General features: G+C 41.0%; 1 protein-coding gene across 4 annotated transcripts in view; it reads left to right on the top strand.

Annotated features, from left to right (window-relative positions):
* The window catches only part of IQGAP2 (IQ motif containing GTPase activating protein 2), a 290,099-nt gene that overhangs the window by 239,889 nt on the left and 27,001 nt on the right, over window positions 1-23,209 (top strand). For all 4 annotated transcript variants that reach the window (XM_032335922.1, XM_032335919.1, XM_032335921.1 and 1 more), the window contains 7 exons: window positions 4,339-4,547; window positions 12,521-12,670; window positions 16,246-16,409; window positions 18,515-18,739; window positions 20,501-20,641; window positions 21,000-21,084; window positions 21,531-21,763. In XM_032335922.1, coding sequence (XP_032191813.1) covers window positions 4,339-4,547; window positions 12,521-12,670; window positions 16,246-16,409; window positions 18,515-18,739; window positions 20,501-20,641; window positions 21,000-21,084; window positions 21,531-21,763 — 1,207 coding nt within the window. The remainder of the gene's footprint in view (window positions 1-4,338; window positions 4,548-12,520; window positions 12,671-16,245; window positions 16,410-18,514; window positions 18,740-20,500; window positions 20,642-20,999; window positions 21,085-21,530; window positions 21,764-23,209) is intronic.

Genomic DNA, 23,209 nt, shown 5'->3' with positions numbered 1-23,209 from the left:
ATAGTAAAGAGTTGAATAGCTCGTGTTATTTAGTGAATACCACACTTCAAGTGGAGAACAGAATGGTGGTGAGTATATGGGTCATTTACCCTCATGATCATGTGGCAGGCAGGGAGCTGTGGATCACTCCTGCTATCCAGCATCCTGAGGGAGCATCCTATGGCATGGTATTAGCCTGGGAAAAGCTGCAAATTCAAAATTCAGAGTACTTTCCTTTTGAATATGTGTGGCATTTGCACCATCATGAAGTCAAAAGCGTCCTAAGTCAAGCCATCACTAGCTGGGGATCATCTATACTCTGCAACAAAGTATGGATTCTTTTTAAACGAGGCAAAAACAAAAACAAGAGACTGCTCCAGGAATAGAAGTTGTCCATTGTTTTCAGTAGGTTTTGACCATCTCAGACCCTAGGTTCTGAACCGGTGCACAAAGGAATGTTGATGGCAGGAAGTGGGCCTTCCGGTTGTAAGCGGAAGTGGTAGGTAGAGTATATCCATAGAGTGGATATCTATCCATATCCATATTGGATATCCATATCCAATCATATCCATAGAGTGGATATGATTTCTTCAGAAAGAAAGGAGTTGGCATAAATGCCGATATTTTTATATTACATTTGAGCTAGAGTCAGAAATCTAATGCTAAAGAGCCAGAAGATAAGCTTTTATTCGAAACTGTTTAGTTTTTTTTTTTGTTGGCCTACGATTTTTTCCCCTCATTCTAAGAATAAAACATGTTCATGTCAGAAATTTTGGAAACAAGAGTAAGAAGGAAAAAATATGAATAAGAAAAGGAAAAGCTCATCTCCTGATGATGACCATAAACATCTTCCTATAATTTCATTCTCAACTTTCCATGGTCCTTATAGTTTTTAAAATGTTTTATTATAATATGACATGCCATTTATAGAAAATGTTAAAAGAGCAAAATAAAATAAAAATCACCCAGAAATAGCATTGACATTTTGTACTATTTATAATCCCAACATTGCGTATGTTCTGTTCTTTACATAGAGAAGATCTTTTTTAATATGCTGAATTTTTAACATTCTTACTATCACAAGAACATGTGATAGATTAAGAACCTGCTGATAAGCCTACTAGTATTGCACAAACTCTTTACATCTTTTGGTCAGGTTATTCTGAATTAGTTCTGAGAGGGTAAAAAAATAAAAAAATTATGACTTGGCATCTTAGTCATGAAGATGGCCACTGTGCTGTGTCTCCCTCTGCCTTCCTTCTCATTTTTACTTATTTTCTTAAAAGATTTTATTTATCTATTTGACAGAGAGAGAGAGAGAGAGATCACAAGGAGGCAGAGAGGCAGGCAGAGAGAGAGGGGGAAGCAGGCTCTCTGCTGAGCAGAAAGCCTGATGCGGGGCTCGATCCCAGGACCCTGAGATCACAACCTGAGCTGAAGGCAGAGGCTTAACCCACTGAGCCACTCAGGCGCCCCTCATTTTTATTTTTTGGAGGAAGCAAATTTGAGTACTATAGTGAGCACAGTGCCAAGGAAGTAGTTTAACTGGTACCCTTTTCGCCTAAAGTCCATCTGAGTTCTGGGGTGAAGTATACGGCTCAAGAAAGGTCTTCCTTGGTACTTGTTAAGAAAAAGCCTCAGAAAGATTTAGAGAGCAAGTTCTGCTTCCAGCCTGTAAAATGTATTGGGTAACACATCATTCTGCTGGATTCCAGAATTCCCTCTGCAAGCTAAGTAAGGGAAGGCCAACTAGTCTTTGCAGGGCCACACTTCTCCATTGTCGAATTCATGAGATTCATCTCTCAGCTGGCGGATACCTTTAAGGGTTTTCCAAGAAGCCTAAATAGGGATTTTTGTTTTCCGAGCCCCGACACACTAAAACAGGTTTGCTACTGCCCTTGCTCATGAAAGACATTTCAAGAATAAATTTTCCAGCTGAACACAGGCTGCTTTTTATTTCATTCTAGGTAACATGTAGGGATGCTTTTCACTTGCTTACATTTTCTTTTAATTGTTATTTATTTACTTGAGAGAGAAAGAGCATGAGAGCAGGAGGGGAAGAGGAGATGGAGAGAGAGAATCTCAAGCAGACTCTTTGCTGAGCACCGAGCCTGATGCAGGGCTCGAGATCATGACCTAAGCCAAAATCAAGAATCAGATGCTTAACAAACTGAACCACCAGGCACCCCTTTACATATTTTTTAAATTTCAAAGACAAAAGAAATTCCAATTTAAAAATCCAGGTGATTTTATGTTAAAGCATAGAAGGTAGATAGAAATTATGTTTGTGAGTAAGTTAGATCTCGGCTGCTCTGGGCTGTGAACACCCAAACAGGGTGGTTCTGTGGTAACTGAAACGTAACTTTTCATTTCTTTCTCAATTCAGCATCTTTATAAGACTAAGGCATTTTTTTAAGGTATTATTTATTTATATGAGAGAGAGAGTATGAGCGGGGGCGGGGGGAGAAGCAGACTCCCCACTGATCAGGGAGCAAACATGGGGCTCAGTCCCAGGATTCTGAGATCATGACCTGAGCCAAAGACAGACACTTAACCAACTGAGCCCCCTAGGCACCCAAAGACTAAGGCATTTTTAATCTGAAAAAAGAAAGTCACTTTTATTGGTCTGTCATCATCGATTTTCACCCATTCCTTCTGGAAAGAAATGGAGTTCATTTAGGCTTGTTGGTTATTGCAACTGTGATGTAGCCCACTTCCCAGTGATGACTGTCAAGTTAGGTGATTCTCTGAAGTTCAGATATCCCAAAGTGATTCTGAGCCTGAAGATGTCATAGGGCTTCTGCTGACAGAGGAAATATTAAATTGGGGCTGTAATAATTACTAAAGCTAGAATACTAATTTGTTTCTAACATGTTTATTGGCACATACAGAGATAAGCGGTCCTTAGGAGCAGAAAGAATTGGAGACCAGGTGAGCTGGCTCGTGTCCTCGCAGCTTAGCTACATATGTGAGCTCTGGAACATCGCTCTGGCTTTTTCTAAAATGGCCATGTCATTAGCAACATCATTGTTGGAAGTAGTAGATGATAAATTCACATGTGCTTCAGTGATCAGGAAAAGAAAGGTCCCAAGAGCCGAAGTAATTTCTGCAATAAAGCCCATCAGAAGTGGCAAAATACGAATACCGATGCCCCTAGATTTGGTTTTCCATATGGGGTTCATGCTGTTAGTTCTTTGCGTGGTTGTTTTAACTCTTCTTATTTCTTGAATGTCAAAACACCACAGAACCAAGGTGGAAGTAGAAAGAAGATGGGGTAGGGTCTCAGTGTAAGGAAGAGGATGGTGATGGAAGTTGCCACAATGGGGCTGAGCTTTTTCAAGTCATCTTTGCGCTGCTGTGTGTCATCATTCATCACGGAGGGTCCACATCGTTTATTCTTACAGTTGACTCAGTGTTCACTAAACTCTTTAACAACTGTATTTTTTGTGAAGACAGCATGCCATGGAATTAAAGCATAGTTAAGTTTCAAAACACTGAGAGAAAACGCCTTTAGAATGTAGACCCCCCTCTCAACAGCTGAGGCTGATCTCCCAGCCTCTGAGTGCCCTCCTTTGGTCTGTGCGGAAAGGACAAGGACCAAATTTCAATTTCTAAGATGCTTTTTTTTTTTTAAAGATTTTATTTATTTATTTGACAGAGAGAGCGAGAAGAGGAATACAAATTGGGGGGTGGAGGGCCGAGCAGGAAGCTCGATGCAGGACTCAATCCCAGGACCCCAGGATCATGACCTGAACCAAAGGCAGACGCTTAACTGACTGAGCCACCCAGGTGCCCCACTAAAACCCTTTAATTTGTGCCACATAGAATTTGCGTTCCACTTGTCATTCCATTAGCTCCTGTTTGGTCTTACAGTTCTCCTCGCGTTGACTTTTTCTAATTGAACTTTCACCTAATTCCTGCTCGCTCCCTCGTGGTATTTTGGGCTGAGAGAAGCCACTTCCTGTTTGTTCTAGCAAGAACAGGAGTCTCTTATCTGGTTCATCCACAGGGTCCCAGAGATAACTTAGTTAACATACCTTCTCACGATCCTCATCAATAAGGCGCAGATAGGTAGAACTGTCTTCTCAGTGGGAGAGTCCTGGAAGCAGTGTGGAAGAAGGCTGATAAATGAGTATTAGATAATGAGAAGACAGACCAGATGGCATTGGTGGTATGCGGTTTTTTATAAGATCAGTTTCCCTATCCAGACTTGACATGGGCAGAACAAGTCATTATAGTGACCAAGTACTTCCATTGCCATATTTTTATCGTAATGTTTTAGTGAAGTACCTGATTCTTCTCCTATTGATGATAGTTCCAACCATGCCTAATGAAAGCATGCCTCTTCTTTCCCCACAGTTGGCTCTGAAAACCCACCATTAACAGTAATCCGAAAATTTGTACACCTACTGGACCAAAGTAACTTGGATTTTCAGGAGGAACTGGAGGTCGCACGGTTAAGGGAAGAAGTGGTGACCAAGATCCGAGCCAATCAACAGCTCGAGAAAGACCTGAACTTGATGGACATCAAGATTGGGCTCCTGGTGAAGAATAGGATAACACTGGAGGTCAGTGCGGTCTGTGGGGCCCTTGGCTCCCAGAAGAGAGAAGGAGCATGTGTATTTGCCCGTAACATCTTTGTCCAGCTAAACTTATTAGGAATCCAGAATGTGTTGTCCAAATTCACCGACCATTTTTCTCATGGTTCTCAGACCTGCAAAATTTTAGGACCCTGCCCTTTTAATATATTTTGTAAGATTTCTTTGCCATTCTGAAATGAAATTTATAGGAAACAAAGCCTACTTACATATGTACCTTCATAATGAGACTGAGGCCTTTCCATGAATATAAAAAAGTAATCGATAATAAAAACATGGTTTGCAACATGAAAGTACATGGGCCCGGTGCCATTAGAAGATGTGATCAAGTTGCCTGAGGCTTGGGCCTCTTCCCAGAGTAACCACAAACTTAACGGAGTATGAATAGTCACAGATGAGACCAATGCCAGTGAGGGGGGAACTGTCTGTGAGTTCACTTCCCAGAATGGAAAACAACTCTTCGTTAAGTTCAGAATAAGCACATTGATCTCCCCCACCGAACTGCAGTCCTAGAAAAGTCAGTGTATATTAAAATTGGGAGGAAATGTATTTTGGTTATATCTAAAACAACTAGTTTTTAGGCTCAAATAATCACAGAATTTTGACATACCAGAATGACCACCAGGACGTTGACAAATCCAGCCATGCAAAATGTGGAGAAGTTACGCAGGAATGCCCTACAGATTGCAGGATAGCAGAGCATCCCAGTCCCCATCCACTAGAAACCAGTAGTACCTTCTAATTGTTAGGATGTTTTTTTAAAAATACCTTTACGGGGCATCTTGTGGCTCAGGCATTTGGAGATTCGACTCTTGATTTCAGCTCAGGTCATGATCTCAGGGTCATTGTGGTCAAGCCCTACGCTGGGCTTGGCACTTAACACAGCATCTGCCTGAGATTCTCTCTCTCTCCCTCCCTTTGCCCCTCCCCCCACTCACACTAACTCTCTCTCTCTCCCCAAATAAAAAAAAATGCAATCTTAAAAAAAAAAAAAAGACACCTTTACACATTTCCAAAATGGCCCCTACAGAGTGGACTGCCCCCAAAACAGCCTCTAAGTAAATAATGCTATAGTTTTGTATCTGTGCTCATTTCAGAGCTCTCTCAAACCATGTGAAAAGTATCATTTTTACCTAAGAAAGGAGACTTGTAGGGTAAGAGTTCTCTCCATGCCCCGGTTCCAGTGCCACGTCAATTTTTAGAAAACGGGTAGGTTAGGAGGGGAATGGGAAGCTGACTTCCTGGAAACTCTGAGAAAGCTACCATGAGTGAAACACAGAGTGCCAGCTGCCACTAACTTGAGTCTGTGGTTCTGGGAAATGAGCAGCTCAGGAGGCCAGCAGAGTAGTGGACGGGAATGCCGCACTCTTGTCTCTGGCCCTCGCAGAGAAATAGTGAGTGCAGAGAAAATGAAGAAAATGGAGCAATTTATAAAACAGGAAATGATGATCTTTTCTAACTATTAAGAAAAGCACAATTTAAATGTTCTGTCTTAAGTCTGTTTTCATTATTTCATCCAGAAAAATAGTACTTTTCTCCTTTAAAAAAAAAAGTGTATTATTTGACAAACATGAGAATTTGTAAAGTATAATATATTCCAGAAGGTCCTTCAGAAAATTCCTTTTAAAGCCTTCCACTTCTGTTTTACCCTCCTCCCATAAAGTTGTAAACAGGAAATGCCTTGCCTTTTAAAATAAAGGCTGTTGCAAAACACTGAATAGTAGACGTAACATGTAGCTTGTTATTCATGAGGAAAATGAAATTGTGGCAAATTTTCAGGTCCTGAGGACTGTTGAAGATTTTTAAAAAGTATTCCCAATTGATAGCATTGTGAAACAGACGTGATTTTTTTTAATTTTTTATTTTTTATAAACATATAATATATTTTTATCCCCAGGCGTACAGGTCTGTGAATCGCCAGGTTTACACACTTCACAGCACTCATCATAGCACATACCCTCCCCAATGTCCGTGACCCCACCCCCCTTTCTCCCAACTCCCCTCCCCCCAGCAACCCTCAGTTTGTTTTGTGAGATTAAGAGTCACTTATGGTTTGTCTCCCTCCCAATCCCATCTTGTTTCATTTATTCTTCTCCTACCCCCTTAACCCCCCATGTTGCATCTCTACTTCCTCGTATCAGGGAGATCATATGATAGTTGTCTTTCTCCGATTGACTTATTTTGCAGACGTGATTTTTCAACTTATGTTTTCAAATTCCAAATATTGATTACTTATTGGAAATTAAGCTAATGATTATTAAGCATATGGTCTTTAGTGTTATTACCAATAGTCACATTTTTAGTCCAATGGTAAGAATAGTATAGGTGAAGCTTTATAGTAGTGAAAAAGTGAAAAAAACCCAAACACAAAAACAATAAGCAGAGAACAACAGAATTAGTTGAACATGTAGGTTACATAGCCACTAAAAATAATGTTTTCAAAGAACATTTAAGGTTTTAAATATGGTTTAAAGTTTGCAATACAAGTTTGCAATACAAGAGCAAAGATAGTACTACTTAAAGCAGTAAATTTCATTTGTTGTGAAATATATATATACACATACGTGTGTGTGTGTGTGTGTGTGTGTGTGTGTGTGTGTATTTATTTATTTATTTAAAGCTAGAAAAAAAGTGATTTTTCTTCGGGAGGCTGGTGAAATTGAACTTCTTGAATCTTTTTTTTTTCCTAAATACCAAGCATATTGGGGTGCCTGGGTGGCTCAGTCTGTTAAGCATCAGCCTCCAGCTTGCTTATTTCATGATCCTGGGGTCTGGAATCAAGCCCCGGTTGTGCTCTCTGCTGGTCAGGAAGTCTCCTGCTCTGTCTCCCTCTGCCTGTAGCTCCCCTGCTTGTGCTCTTTCTTTCTGTCAAGTAAATAAATAAAATCGTTTAAATACATACACACATACATACATACTGAGCATGTGTTTAATGAGGAAAGAGGAAGTAGCTTGATCTATAAGGAAGAACTCCAGCTTTCTAAAATTTTTCTAATATTGATGTTCCTCGCCTGGCTGGCTCAGCTGGTAGAGCGCACAACTCTCGATCTTGAGGTCATGCATTCAAGTCCCATGTTGGGCGTACACCTTACAATCAATCAATCAATAATAAATAATAATAAATAAAAGATAATAAATAAATAAATAAATAAATAGTAAAATTGGCAATTGGCATTCCTCCTAGAAATCACAGAAAGTCAGTGGGTGAATGAAATGACTAACATTGGTTTTAGGCAAAAGAAAAAGGCTTAGAGATGGAAACAAAGCAACTGAGGTAGAAGTTTCTTGGAGAAGTAGGGAGGAAGGGAGTTGAAAATTCAAACTAGCCTGAAAGAAAATCTGAATGGAAAATGAAAGTAATCTTGGGGCACCTGGGTGGCTCAGTCGGTTAAGCATCCAGCTCTTGATTTTGGCTCAGGTCATGATTGCAGGGTTGTGAGGTCGAGCCCTATATTCCAACTCCATGCTAGGAGGGGAGACTACTTGAGATCCCCTCTCTCCCTCTCCCACCGCCCCTCTCTCCACTCACAGAAGTGTGTGCTCGCTCTCTCTCTCTAAAATAAGTAAACAAATCTTTTTTAAAAAAATATTTTATTTATTTATTTGACAGAGAGAGATCACAAGTAGGCAGAGAGGCAGGCAGAGAGAGAGAGAGGTGGAAGCAGGTTGAGCGGAGAGCCCGATGCGGGACTTGATCCCAGGACCCCGAGATCATGACCTGAGCCGAAGGCAGAGGCTTAACCCACTGAGCCAACCAGGCGCCCTGTAAACAAATCTTTTTAAAAAGAAAAAAAGAGAAATAAAAGGAATCTTGAACCCCTGAAATACTCATTGATGGATGTGGTGTATAATAGGAGTGCAGACGTGTAAGCCAGAGCTATCTAAAACCCAGGGAAAGCCAGGCTCTGCAGGTACCCCTACTTTCATGTCTCCAAATCCCAAACTCTTTGTACTACTCTACACCTTCTATAAAAATTTTCATATTACAACCTATGACCTGCACGCAGGTATCCTATGATCAGAGAAGGGGGACAAAATGGTGGCCATCGGAGCAACATCAAAATGAGGGAGTATCATGAACAAGTTAAATACTGTTGCTCCTTCAAACCACTGTTCTTCCCATGTTCAAGATTTATTGGTAAGAATAAAGGACATTACATTTCCATTAGCGAAAAGCATATGCGTTTGGAACCCCGCCCTGGTTGGCCTTTAGCTCCTTCTTTAAGCTTTGCAAAGAAAACTTCTGTTGACACAAGAGCAGTCTTAAGCAAGACACGATTTCAGGGAAGAAGGAAGATGGGCTTCCTGCCATGACCCGCACCACTGTGTTCCATCTGTCCAGCTGTTAGTTCCCCCCATCCTCTCCCCTCCAGGGCTCAGCATCTGCTGCTCAGCTCCCGTCCTGGATTGTTCTCCATGTCCTGGCCTCACCAAATGTCTCTCTCTTCTAATGGAGAGAAATTTAGTTTTGCCCCCGAGCTTGCTTGCCACTCCCGCCCCCTCTTCTCTCTTCTCTTCTCGGTATGTCAAAAACCATAACATACAGCTGAGCAAAACAAATGAAAAGTCTTCAGTTTCCAGAGCCACCTGCATTGAAAATAACGGGAAGGGGAGTTAAATAGCAAGATTTTTTTTTTTGTCTGCCGCATATTTAAAACCAAGATAATCTATTTACTCCATGTATTTGAGAGACTTGAATGCCCGGTGCCTCGCCAGTGACTTGAAGAGAAGAAAGCTGGGCTATATGCTGTAAACCAGACTTAATCTAGTGGTGTTTTAGGACTTCTTATCAATAAGATAGCTGCCCACTCAGACTTCCCCTTAACGGATGCTTAGGTACACTTCCTTTCTTCCTCCTGAAATTTTTCATGTGCTTAGGAAGTAAAGGTGAAAATACTGCCTTTTTTAAAAGTTCATGGAGATACAAATCAAATCCCCCTCTTTCTGCATACTAACAATGAGGAGGACAGAAGTAAGGGGTGAAGTTCAGGTGGCCCCCCTCTAAGCTGAGAATGGACAAGAGTAAAATCATAGACCCACAGGACAATGAGTATAAACACAGGAATCATCTTACAGCAGAACTCCAAAGAGGTTTTTTTTGACCCATGGACTAACCCACACTATGGGAGAATAGGGTGCTAGGACACAAGCAGATTTAGAACTTTACTCAAAAGCTGACAGTAGTTCTCATCCCCAAGGACAATTGGAAATGGTGGCAGGCACTTATATGGTTGTCAGAATGACTAAGGGTCCCTTCGGGCATCTGACAGACCGGGGTCAGGGATTCTAGAGGACCAGTGATCCAGGGATGCAGGCACAGTAAAGCATTGTATTGTCTGAAATCCCCAGAGTGCCCCGCCTCAGGAACTGTGGTTGAACATCCTGATGCTGGCTGCAGATGGACTCCTCAAGTGGAAGCTGGGCTAAGAGCTCAGGAAGCAGACAGAAGATTTAGGAAAAACAGCCTTATTGCCACCTACTCTGTGGGACAGTGACCCAGCATTACATAGCAGAGAAGACACTCATTCTAGAGCACTGGCGTTCATTTGAGTCATGTGCCACTAGGGGGTCATGAAAGCAATTAAATGAGTCACATCAGGAATCTTTAGAAGTTGAATAGAATAAAAGCAAATTGAAGATATCAGAGTGTATCCCAGTAGTATGGATAAGTATTTCATATTGAGTGTGTGCGTGCATGTGTGTTTACCAGCAAAAGATGTAAGATGTATTTTGTACTGTGGGTCCCTGTAAAAATATTTGGTAGACCCTTACCTAGGAGTCCTGCTCTTGTTCACGGTCCTTTATGCACTTGAAGGGAACACAGTAGCCTGAAATGACCTTGTAATAAGGTTTGCAACCACACCTTTTCAAAGATTCTGTTGTAAATGGTTAAAGGAGCATGACTGATAAAATAAACTTTGTTGGGCACCTGGTGACTCAGTCAGTTAAGCGTATGCCTTCAGTTTGGGTCATCCTGGGATCAAGTCCCGCATCGGGCTCCCTGCTCAGTGGACAGCCTACCTCTCCCTCTGCCTGTTACTCCCCCTGCTTGTGCTCTCTTTCTCTCTGTCAAATAAATAAACTCTTTTTTTAAAATTTTTTTAATTAACTTTGTTAAATATTTAGGGGATTCTTTTCACTTCTATCTCTAATTGCTGCACTGCATATTTGTATATTTTTTGAGAATATCTAATTCATTCTTTCAAAGTATATAATTTAGTGGTTCTTAGTATATTCACAAAATAGTGAAACCATAACGTCCATAGGCCTAAAAGAAACCTGAGAGAAAATGTTTTTAAATTAGCTGGTGAGTTTATCATGTGAATAAGATTTCACTTCAAAAAAATAAGACCTATACCCATTAACAGGTACTGCCTAGTCTCACCTACAGCAGAGAAACTATTAATCTACTTCCTGGCCGAACAGATTTGCCTGTTGTGGATATTTCATATGAATGGAATCACACAGTATGTGGTCTGTTGTGACTGGCTTCTTTCTCTTAATAAAGTGGTTTTTTGTTTGTTTGTTTTTGTTTTTAAAAGATTTTACTTATTTATTTGACAGACAGAGATCACAAGTAGGCAGAGAGGTAGCCAGAGAGAGAGAGAGAGAGAGGAGGAAGCAGGATCCCTGCTGAGCAGAGAGCCAGACATGGGACTTTTTTTTTTTTTTAATTTATTTTCAGCATAACAGTATTCATTATTTTTTTCACCACACCCAGTGCTCCATGCAATCCGTGCCCTCTCTAATACCCACCATCTGGTACCCCAACCTCCCACCCCCCACCGCTTCAAACCCCAAAACCATGAGAGACTATGGACTCGGACATGGGACTTGATCCTTGGACCCTGAGATCATAATCTGAGCTGAAGGCAGAGGCTTAACCCACTGAGCAACCCAGGCACCCTAGTAGTGTTTTTGAGGTTCGCCCATATTTTAGCCTGAGTCAGTACTTCATTCCTCTTTATTGACAAATAACATTCCATTGTATGGATATACCACATTTTATCTATTCATTCATCTGTTAATGAACATAGGAGTTGTTTCCTCTTTTGGGGTATTATGAATAATTCTGTGAACATTCATGTACACATTTTTGTGTGGACATAGGTCATCCATTCTCTTGGATATATACCTAAGAGGGGAATTTCTAGGTCATATGGTAAGTCCATCTTTAACTTTTGAAGAACTACCAAAATGTTTTCTAAGTGGGTATACCATTTTACATTCCCATCAGCAAGGTATGAATTGGGAAAATGTCTACTCAAATCTTTTGCCATATTTGATTGGGCTACCTTTATTTTTGAGATGCAAGAGTTCTTTATATCCCTCATTTGATGTATAATTTGCAAATGTTTTCTCCCCTTCTGTGGGTTGTCTTTTTATTTGATTAGTAATGTCCTTTGAAGCACAACAGTTTTACTTTCTATGAAGTCCAGTTTATTTTTTCTTTTGTCACTAGTACATTTGGTGTCATCTATAAGAACCCATTGCCTAATCGAAAGGGACAAAGATATATGCCTAGGTTTTCTTTCAAAAATTTAATAGTTTTAGCTCTTACATTCAGTTCTTTGATCTCTTTTGAGTTAATTTTTCTTTGTGGTGTGAGGTAGGGGTCTGACTTCTTTCTTGTAAATGTAGATTTCCAGTTATCCCAGAATCATCTGTTGAAAAGACAATGCTTTCCCTATTGAAATGTATTGGTGCCTACATTACATCATAAGAACAGCTAAGTACAGCTTTGGAGAACAAATATTACAAAAGCTAAATTCACCTGCAAGCTGAGTTTCCTTTAACATTCTCTGTTCTTTGTTTCTTCCTAAGGGAAATATGGAAAATTAATCTTTCCAACATACATGTTTCAAGGTGTGTGTGAAGGGCAGAGATTAAAAAAAAAAAAAACAGCAAAATAAAAAGTAATCGTTTCATAAATTCCTTTCCAGGATGTAATTTCACACAGAACGAAGCTGAATAAGAAAAAAGGTGGAGAAATGCAAATACTGAATAACACTGACAACCAGGGAATTAAAAGTTTGAGTAAAGAGAGGAGAAAAACACTAGAAACCTACCAGCAGCTGTTTTATCTTTTACAGGTAAGAATAGTTGCTTTCACTAAAAGCTTTGGATTAAGACTATATTCCTTGGCGGTGGTTTATAATGGATCTTTTCCCAATGTAAAGTTGTAGTCATTGACATGTTTGAGCATGTACCCAGTGCTAAGTACTAAATACCCAGTGCTGTTCTGGGTGCTTCACACACATCATCTCTTTGCATTCTTCCTACCACCCTCAGAAAACTGTAATTATTCTTATGCCCATACTACAGATGAGAAAACTGAGATGCACCAAGTAAATGGTAAAGCAAGGGTATTGGAACCCAGGCAGTTTGACTTTGGAGCCCCTGATTCTGAGACTATGTTATATTACCATTATCTGCAGAGACAGGATAAGATAAGCAGATGCTGTTGGCTGTGACAAAATTAAAATATGTGTCAAACAGATCTTTGCATCTTTTTTTTTTTTTTTTTTTTTTTTTTTTGAGAAATGAGCCAGAGTTTGGATTAGGGCAATAGGACATCTTTTTTATTTAATTATTTTCATGGCATCACTATGATGTCAATGAACAGTCATTTTCCACTACTTCCAGGGTGCAGGTGAGAACTAGTTAAGTTGAACTGCTTATGGTTGGACTGTGGTAGACCAGTTACTGTTTTGGTTAATCACTGATTCATCTTATCTGCTCTACCAGCACATCCACTCAATCCCAAAGGAAGGTGAGTAAGCAAGTGTTAGTGATAAACAAAGCCTTCCCTTTGGCAGGAAAACTTTCCCCCAAAAGGTAGGTCAGCAGTTCTTCCTTGAGTCAGGTGTCCCTTTGTATGGGGAGGCTGCTGTTCTTGGTGGTGACTTCCTCAGGCCTGAAGTCCCTGAATCTTTCCTTGGAGACCACAGTGACATTAGGTATACATAGAACATAGGACCCAAAGCATGAATGAAGTGTGGTTCATCCCATGAGAGAAGTTACGTTAATTTTTTTTAATTTATTTTTTATTTATTTTCGGCAAAACAGTATTCATTATTTTTTCACCACACCCAGTGCTCCATGCAATCCATGCCCTTTATAATACCCACCACCTGGTACCCCGACCTCCCACCCCCCCGCCCCTTCAAACCCCTCAGATTGTTTTTCAGAGTCCATAATCTCTCATGGTTCACCTCCCCTTCCAATTTCCCCCAACTCCCTTCTCCTAACTCCCCATGTCCTCCATGCTATTTGTTATGCTCCACAAATAAGTGAAACCATATGATAATTGACTCTCTCCGCTTGACTTATTTCACTCAGCATAATCTCTTCCATCCAGTCCCATCCATGTTGCTACAAAAGTTGGGTATTCATCCTTTCTGATGGAGGCATAATACTCCATACTGTATATGGACCACATTTTCCTTATCCATTCGTCCGTTGAAGGGCATCTTGGTTCTTTCCACAGTTTGGTGACCGTGGCCATTGCTGCTATAAACATTGGGGTACAGGTGGCCCTTCTTTTCACTACATCTGTATCTTTGGGGTAATTTTAGCATACATGAGAAGGCTCTGTCTGGAGGTAGAGTGGCAGGCAGGTGTAGTGCCACAGTTGGCCACGATGTGGCAGCATAGAAGGACAATGTAAAAACAGCGTTGTTTGTAGAATCCGTTGCTTAACTAACCCCAGCAAACTTCCCAGAAAGAAAGGGGGTAGGGAAGGGTTTTTGTCTACAACTAGAATAGCAGTCATCTACCAGTTGAAAATTTAATCTTGGGCATTTTTTCTTCTTGTTTTTTGTGGGTTTTTTTTAAAGAATTTTTTTATTTATTTGACAGACAGATCACAAGTAGGCAGAGAGGCAGGCAGAGGAGGGGGGGAAGCAGGCTCCCTGCTGAGTAGAGAGCCCGATATGGGGCTCGATCCCAGGACCTGGGATCATGTCCTGAGCCGAAGGCAGAGGCTTTAACCCACTGAGCCTCCCAGGCGCCCCATTTATTCTTTTTGACGTCTGTGAACCTCCCAAATAAATGAGGGCTTCTTTAGGATTTAGTTTCTAGTGTTAGATTTTGATAGAATTTGTGTCATAAGGAGAGGGAAACTGTGGTCATTAGCCTAAGACTTGTATTTTTTACCTTTTTCTACATGTGGAGACCCATGAATGGAAAGGGTAAAAAGCGCCGGAACATGTTGAGAATAACACCACCATTTTATTCCCCCAACAACCCCAAACTGCCAGTCCCAGAGCTCCACCATTCCAGTGGCACCAAGTCCGAGTGAAGTGTCTCTTGAAATCATGTAATTTTCTTTACCTTTTCTTGGAGACATTAGCCCGAGCTCATTGAGGAAACTGCAGAAAGCAAATGGTCTGGATTCCCTTGGCCTTTCAATGGATGCCTTGGCAAGAAGTTAGAACCAAGCACAGGTCAGCTGCTATAGGCTTTGCTTGGTGTTCACGTCTTAAGTCTCAGCCTCCATGGAAAAGTGTTCAGGTCATCTGGGAGGCATGAGCAGTAGGCTTTTTAGCTTTAGTGTGGGTTTCCTTTCTCCTCATCCCATATGGTTCAGTGTGGAAAAAGAATCACTGCAGAACTGCAGAAAAAAGGTTGTCCTTAGCTAGGGCTTCACAAAGTTTCAATCATGATGAACTTGAAATTAAACGGAAATGGTGAGTTAAACTAGAATTCAGGTTTTCCTTCAAAACTTTACAGCCAAACTGCTTGGGTGTATTAAATGAACACTAGTTTCCATGTACGGAAAATTTTCTTTTCTCATCAGAAGGAAGATGAAGAATAGGGATATTTAATTTCTCTATGTAAATATTTTCCTCTACATCCTATATAGTAGTTGTCCTCCTTTAACCTCATCTGGTTGGGGTAGCTACTGGAGAAAACCCATATTATATGAAGGTTGCTGGTGTATCTCAGAATGCCAACCTCAGAAAAACCCTCAGGACTGCACTTTTTTAAATATTTATTTTATTTTTATTTTTATTTTTATTTTTTATATTTATTTTATATATTTTTTAATTCTTGGGTTTTGCAGTGTCTTTTTTTTTCTGTCACTTTCTTCTACCATTTTATCCATCAGCTGTCTTGACCTCACCCCTCCCTTCAGCATCCCCACTTCACTCCTACCTTCTCTCTCCTTGTAAAACCTCCTAGCATCCCACTGTCTCCAGTTGTGAATGTATCCTTTTCTTTTCTCTGTCTAGTCTCAGAATATGGGATGTACTTCCTTCTGTCTACTCCTCAGTCTTTCTAGAATAATCTATGTAGCTGGGCTCTTGGATCATTATTGCCAGTCTCTTCAGATACTGGATTCTCTTGGCCAACCCCTCTCTCTTCTGTGTCTCTACAATAAATAGTAATATGTAGCTTGAAATGGTTAACAGTATATAATGTACATAATATAATTATATATCATAAATATAGAGCATATAAACTTAAATCCTATTGTAACTTTATAACTTCCTCTAGTATTAATATTAGCTGACAGCTTTTAAAGTTTTATTATGTGTCAGGTACTCCACTGTATGCTTTCTATATATTATAAGGGGATAGGGTACTCCTCTCTGGTTTAATAATATATTAACATACAGTTTTGGGTGTGGGGGCTTTGTCCTTCTTCCCCCTTTTCTTTTAGACAAATCCTTCATACCTGGCCAAGCTGATTTTCCAGATGCCACAAAATAAGTCAACTAAATTTATGGACACTGTTATTTTCACACTATACAATTATGCTTCTAATCAGCGAGAAGAGTATCTACTCCTCAAGCTTTTCAAGACTGCTCTGGAGGAAGAAATAAAGTATGTATATAAGTATATATGTAAAAATATCAATGAATAGATTGTTTTTGTGGCAGCTCTCTCTGACTTACTAAAATACTGTTTAAATTATCCTTATAAGTTACTCATACATACTCAAGTATATCAGATTGCTTAGGAAATTTCTACATCACTATTGGTATTTCCTGATACAGCTTTCTTGATAGCTTTTTTAGAGCTAATTTTGCTTTTGATTTTGCAAGTAAACAGCAACTTGAAAATCAAAAGCTTTTTTGAAAGTCAGTGGAAAAAATTTAAAATCCTGTGACTAATAAAGCTATAAACAGATGGGGACAACAGTCTCTGCCAAAAAGTTTTCTTTTACTTCTCACAGTAAAAGTTAGACTGATTTTTGCTTATTTATTTTCTGATTCAGTTATTGTTTTTTTAAAAAATGTGCAAATACCTATATTAAAGGGGCCAAAAAAATACAGGAAAAATGCCCTTAGCCAACAAGATGGATCTCAACTGCTTTCCTAGATTCTTACAACTTGAGCTAGACTGGTTCCTATGGACCTCTGAAGCATGTTAGCTAGCAACCTCTGCCTTACAGCCTCAGAAATAGGATACATGAGAAATAGAAATGTGTGCACTGAAATAAATAAGTACTAATGAATGATACATACAGTGTAACAGATCAGAGGGATCTAGAGAAAAGTTCCAGGTACAAATGACATTGTAATAACGATGTAACAGTGTAACAGGACAGACACAGCTGTACTTGTGGGGAACACAGAATAATGTATAAACCTGTCAAATCACTAGGCTGTATGCCTGAAACTAATGTAATGTGTGTCAACTCTACTCAACAGATAAAATATAAGAAAGGGGGGGAGGTAGAAAAGTTCCAATTAGGTCAGCCAATAAAGACTTTAGGGAGAGGAAGTAGTTGATCCAAATCCTTGAAGAATATCTACAGATTTTATAAGAAAAAATGGAAAAGCGAAATAAGGCACACTGTTGACAGAAAGCATGGGCCAAAATCTGCAAAAGACTATAGGATCCTTCTGACCAAAATGAGGTTTAACAAGTCACGAACAGGAGATGGAACTAGAAAGATAGGTTGGGCCAGAGTACGGGAGCCGCTAAGTCCAGACCCAAGTGTTGAGGCCCTTTTCACCTCCTTGGAAGGCCTGAAAGGTCTTCGAGCAGAGTATTGACAAAGCCACACTGGGTTTTTTAGAGGATTGATCTGCTGCTGTGTTTGGACAGAATAAACGAAAGTTGCACAGGTCAGAGAAATGGTGGCATCAGAAGGAAAAAAATATAGTTTGGGTTTTTAACACAGTGAATATGAGCTAGAGGTATAGAATGTGAGGGGGGAAATGTCCAGCCAAAGGTCAGAAATCCAGGACCAGCTCCCAGGGAGGAGAGGTGGATTAGACACTGAGCTCAGAGGACAAGTTCCAAGGAGATGGTTATTGAGACTGCATGCCTGAGTGGGGTGTGAGGGTAGATCATGTAGAAAGACGTGAGAGTCAACAGTTCAAATGTGAGGAGAGGAGCCAGCAAAGGAGACCAAGGGAATGACTGGGTAAGATGAGGACTGGAATATGTCACTGAGACACTGCGGGGAAAGGGGGCGCAGAGGGAGCCCGTGGTCACGTGGGAGGGTGAGAGGCTGCACAGAGGTGAAAGCGAGGCCAATCAGGGAGGCTCTCAGGACCTGGCAATCAGCAGTCAGGAAGGACTCTCTCTGCCACTTGAGGTAGCCAGAAGCTTCCCTGTGGTGCATGTGAGCTCGATTTGAAGAAGTGGAGTCAGTTCATTGAGTCGAGAACATTGTTTTTAAAATTTGGTAACTAGATGGGACATAATGACCCCTTGATTCTTCTTACTATCTGTCCACTTTCAGTCCCTTCCTGCCTTCTAGATCAAAATTAAAGCCGAGCACTTATTCTCACATCCTTGGGTCCCTCACATAATGAACACACATCTTACAAATGATTGCTTGCTTTTAAACTATGTCACTTTCGATTTTCATGGAGTGGAGCTCCCTGAAGTCCTTGCCCCCCAGAGAGAACATAGGCTGTTTAAAGCTCTACCCACAGAGGCAACCCATTTGTTTTGGTCTGGGTTTCTTTCAGATCAAAGGTGGATCAGGTGCAGGACATAGTGACTGGGAACCCCACGGTCATCAAGATGGTTGTGAGCTTCAACAGGGGTGCCCGGGGACAGAACACGTTGCGCCAGCTCCTGGCTCCGGTGGTGAAAGAGATCCTGGATGACAAGTCCTTGGCCATCAACACGAGCCCTGTAGAGGTGTACAAGGCTTGGGTGAACCAACTGGAAACACAGACTGGAGAAGCCAGGTACCTGAGCCCGGAAGATGTTGGTTTTCAGTCATGTTTTATGATCATTTTTACATGGTTATTATAAATACTCTTAAGCGCTCTTAAAAAAAACAAAATTTGCTGTCCAGGGGCAGTTTTCAACTGAAGATGTTCCCTCCCTCTAACATATCCATTCTTGAACTCTCGCACATCTCTAAATGACACAGTATTTTCAACTTTCAGCACCATTTGATCCCCAAATTCACAACTTCTATAATTCTCTCCTTTAGTTATTCTTTGTGTGTTTCTGAACCTAGACCTGGAAATATTACAGACTTTCTCTTCACCTGATTTTTTTTTTTTTTTTAAACGGTTACCAAGTCAGTAAGTTCCCTGTGTAAGCATTAGTAAGCCGGGTAGGATGGGCTTATCCTGGGTGGTAGTTGGTAGATCTAAGCAATCTCAGCTTTTTATCTTGTGCAAAAGGGTGCCTTGTGCAATCGTTAAGATACGCACAGAGAATTATGTGGATGGTTCTCCCAGCACTGTTTGTAACAGAAAAAAGTTGGGGAAAGTCAAAATATTTAGCTGTGAGGAATTTGTTAAATAAATGTTTGTATAACACATAGTAGACTTAGTAAGTGTTTGGAATAGTGGTATAGAAATATTTTTATTGGCATGGAAAAAATGTTTGTGGTATAGTTTCCAGTTGCAGTTGGGTACGGAAAACCATTTTCGATTAAATACGTATATGTGTGTATGATATATAGATACACACACATACATGTAGGGTCTGTATGGAAAATGTGTATGTATCAAATCTATTATACCCATGTGTGTTAGGCCCACATATACAGATGTATAGTGTAGGACCTAGAAAGTTATGCACCAAGATATGAAAGATGGTTGTCTCTGGGTTGGTATTATATTCTTGATTGTTTATATGCAATTTTTTCTGTAGTGAACGTACTGCTTTTTTGTAATTAAAAAAAAGAGTGAGGGCACCTGGGTGGCTCAGTGGGTTAAAGCCTCTGCCTTGGGCTCAGGTCTTGATCCCAGGGTTCTGGGATCAAGCCCCGCATCGGGCTCTCTGCTCCTCAGGGGGCCTGCTTCCTCCTCTTTCTCTGCCTGCCTCTCTGTCTACTTGTGATCTCTGTCTGTCAAATAAATTTAAAAAAAAGGGGGGGGGTGCTTGGGTGGCTCAGTGGGTTAAGCATCCAACTCTTTTTTTTTTTTTTAAGATTTTATTTATTTGTTGGACAGAGAGACAGTGAGAGAGGGAGCACAAGCAGGGGGAGTGGGAGAGGGAGAAGCAGGCTTCCCGCTGAGCAGGGAACCCAATGTGGAACCTGATGACAGGACACTGGGATTATGACCTGAGCCGAAGGCAGATGCTTAACTACTGAGCCACCCTGGTGCCCCAGCATTCAGCTCTTGATCTCAGCTCAGGTCTTAAGCCCAGATCTTGATTTCAGGGCTCTGAGTTCAAGCCCCATGTTGGGCTCCAAGTTGGGGAAACTTCTTTAAAAAAGAGAATATTAGATGAGTCTATATCACTTGAGTCACCTCTTATTTTGCCAAGAGAGCCCCAAGAGAGCCTGCAATCCCCCTCATCCACCAGTGGCAGAGGGACTGTCTGGACACATGGGACCTCCTCTCAGCTGGCAAACATTTTATCCCTGAGGTCAGTGGGTGATGTCAGCTTCACTGTACAAAGCTTGATTGTAGAAACAGCTTGGCAAGGACACAAATGCTTGTCCCTAAGCCCTCAATTAATTGAATGCCCCTGTGTGTTTTCAGCAAGCTGCCTTATGATGTGACCACTGAACAAGCTCTAACATACCCAGAAGTGAAAAACAAACTGGAGGCATCCATTGAGAACCTGAGACGGGTCACCGACAAAGTCCTCAACTCTATCATTTCTTCCCTTGATCTCCTGCCGTAAGTTGTACACGTAGCGACTTGAACTTTCTTCCCTGCAAGTTCTTGCAACACAATGGGACATAAATCCTTACAGTGGAGATAGGCGTTTTCCCTCATGCTGTTTTAACACGATTTTAAAAGTTTGCCTGCTTTTGCATTGGAAATGCATAACTGTTCTTCAAAGAGGGAGGGAACACTAAAAACAGTGCCCAGTGATGATCATCAGCGAAGGTCCTGTGATTCTGTTACCATCTCATTTTATGTTTAATTTTTTAAGAAAATTGCTCCGCTGTGGTTGATGAGAACAAATGTTTTGTGTTTCTTTCTCACTTAGCCTTTTCCCATTCTTTTCTTTTGTCATCTGTTCTGCATGTAGTTATGGATTGAGGTATATAGCGAAAGTACTGAAGAATTCGATCCATGAGAAATTTCCTGATGCCACAGAAGATGAGCTATTAAAGGTAGATTTTCGAGGGTCATCTCTCCATAGCTTCTCTTGGGGGCATGAGCCAGAATAATTACCAGCATAACATTTTGTGAGATTTCTTCCCCAGTCCATATGACTGTTTATAAAAAGCTGCAGGTCTTCTGTTTTGAATGACTGTCAAGGTTATTAATGATGCTGAAATTCTTTAGAGATCTCTCACACATTATTGAGTTTCTTTGTAGGAGTGCATCTGGGGACAATGTGCTCTAATTAACCTCGGTTTCACCAAAAATAATTTTGATTAACTATATTGGTAATGTGGGACTGTTTTGACTACCTTTACAGAACTCATTTTTAGGATTCAGATCAGGAAAGGATCTTTCTTGGGAAGCAGCAATGAATATTTACTTCAATTTTTAATAGTCTAAAACCCTTGACTTGTTTCTCTTAAAAATGGTCTTTTCCTCTGCATTCCTCCAGATTGTGGGGAACCTCCTGTACTACCGGTACATGAACCCAGCTATCGTGGCTCCTGATGGCTTTGATATCATTGACATGACTGCCGGAGGTCAGATCAATCCTGACCAAAGGAGAAACTTGGGGTCAGTGGCCAAAGTCCTTCAGCATGCGGCCTCCAACAAGCTGTTTGAAGGAGAGAACGAGCATCTCTCCTCTATGAACAATTATTTATCAGAGACCTATCAAGAGTTCAGGTGAGAAGAAACATTACTTTTGGAGAAACTTGTGAGATGATAAGGAAGAGTCCTGTGTGCTCTGTACCCAGAAGTGAAGTTGGGGATGAGGATTGGGAACCTCAGGGGACGGTGTGCATTTCTTCTTCTTGCTAACATGGCGGGAAAAGAACAGGCTGGGTCCCTTCTGCCTGGGGCTCCTCATCCCACCCCTGCCCCCAGGGCTTCTGCTATCCTGAGTCATCCCCAGATATTTGATTTCTCCTGTGGACAGAATGAAACCTTTATTCTTCCTGGTGTGCTACAGGTTTCATTCTGTCCACAGGAAGATCCATTCCCCCTCAAGCTCTCCATGAAAGCACATTCAACTTGACGTTCATTTTTTTCTCTTTTTGCCATTCAGTCAGTTGGTCATAGAAATAAGACATAAATGCAGCCTCTATAACTCCTCAGTTGGAAAATTGATTTCCCACTCCTCAGTTTTTCTCTGGAAGAGTAAATTACCTGCTCACAACAGTAGTTCATGATCATTATTTTCTATTTAGAATTGTGGCCTCTTGTGAGAAAATTCCCTCCAAATCCTCTTACTACAGGAAGTTTTGGTATCTCAAGCTGCTAATTTTAGTTCTTCTCACAGAGGAAAAATGTACTACTTCTTGCATATCCTTATCTGCTACTACAGCTTCCTTTTACTTCCGTTTTTCTCAGATTATTCTTATCAAACATCTGTGGTTCCAGCTCTTCTTCAAAAAGAAACAAAACCAAAGTCCCCCCTCTGCTTCCTCTTAAATTCGTATTTTTTCCTCTCTCACTTGTATTTATTCTATGTGTTCCTCAGCAACCTATTCAAAGTGTAGGAAGCCAAACTGTCAAAAAAGGGTAGAAGGACCAACTGTCACATGGAAACGTGCTCCTCTCCCATGCCAACATGGCCGCCTGCCATTTAACCTCTTTAGCCTTGGGCTGGGAAGGTAGAGGCCTTTTGGATATATAAGCCCTGGGCACCCACAGTAGATAAACCAAGGATAATTTCATGCACAGGCAAGTGAAAATTGACTGCAGGGGAGCCTGGGTGGCTCAGTCTGTTAAGTGTCTGACTCTTGATTTTGGCTCAGGTCACAACCTCAAGGAGATTCTCTCTCTCTGTACCCCCACCTCCTTCCCGGGCACGCACACTCCCTCTCTCAAATAAATAAGTCTTTAAAAAAAAATAGATTCTCTCTCTTTCTCCTTCTGCACCTCCCCACTTGCACTCTCCCTCTTAAAAACAAAACAAAACAAAAGAGGGGCACCTGGGTGGCTCAGTCATTCAGCTCAGGTCACGATCCCAGCATCCTGGGATGGAGCCCCGCATTGGGCTCCCTGCTTGGTGGGAAGTCTGCTTCTCCCTTTCCCACTCCCCCTGTTTGTGTTCCCTCCCTTAAAGAAAAGAAAAGAGGAAAGAAGAAAGAGAGAAAGTGAGAGGAA

The sequence above is a fragment of the Mustela erminea genome, chromosome 3 (assembly GCF_009829155.1).
Source record: "Mustela erminea isolate mMusErm1 chromosome 3, mMusErm1.Pri, whole genome shotgun sequence".
Classification (NCBI taxonomy): domain Eukaryota; kingdom Metazoa; phylum Chordata; class Mammalia; order Carnivora; family Mustelidae; genus Mustela; species Mustela erminea.
This window is presented reverse-complemented; position numbering and strand designations above follow the sequence as displayed.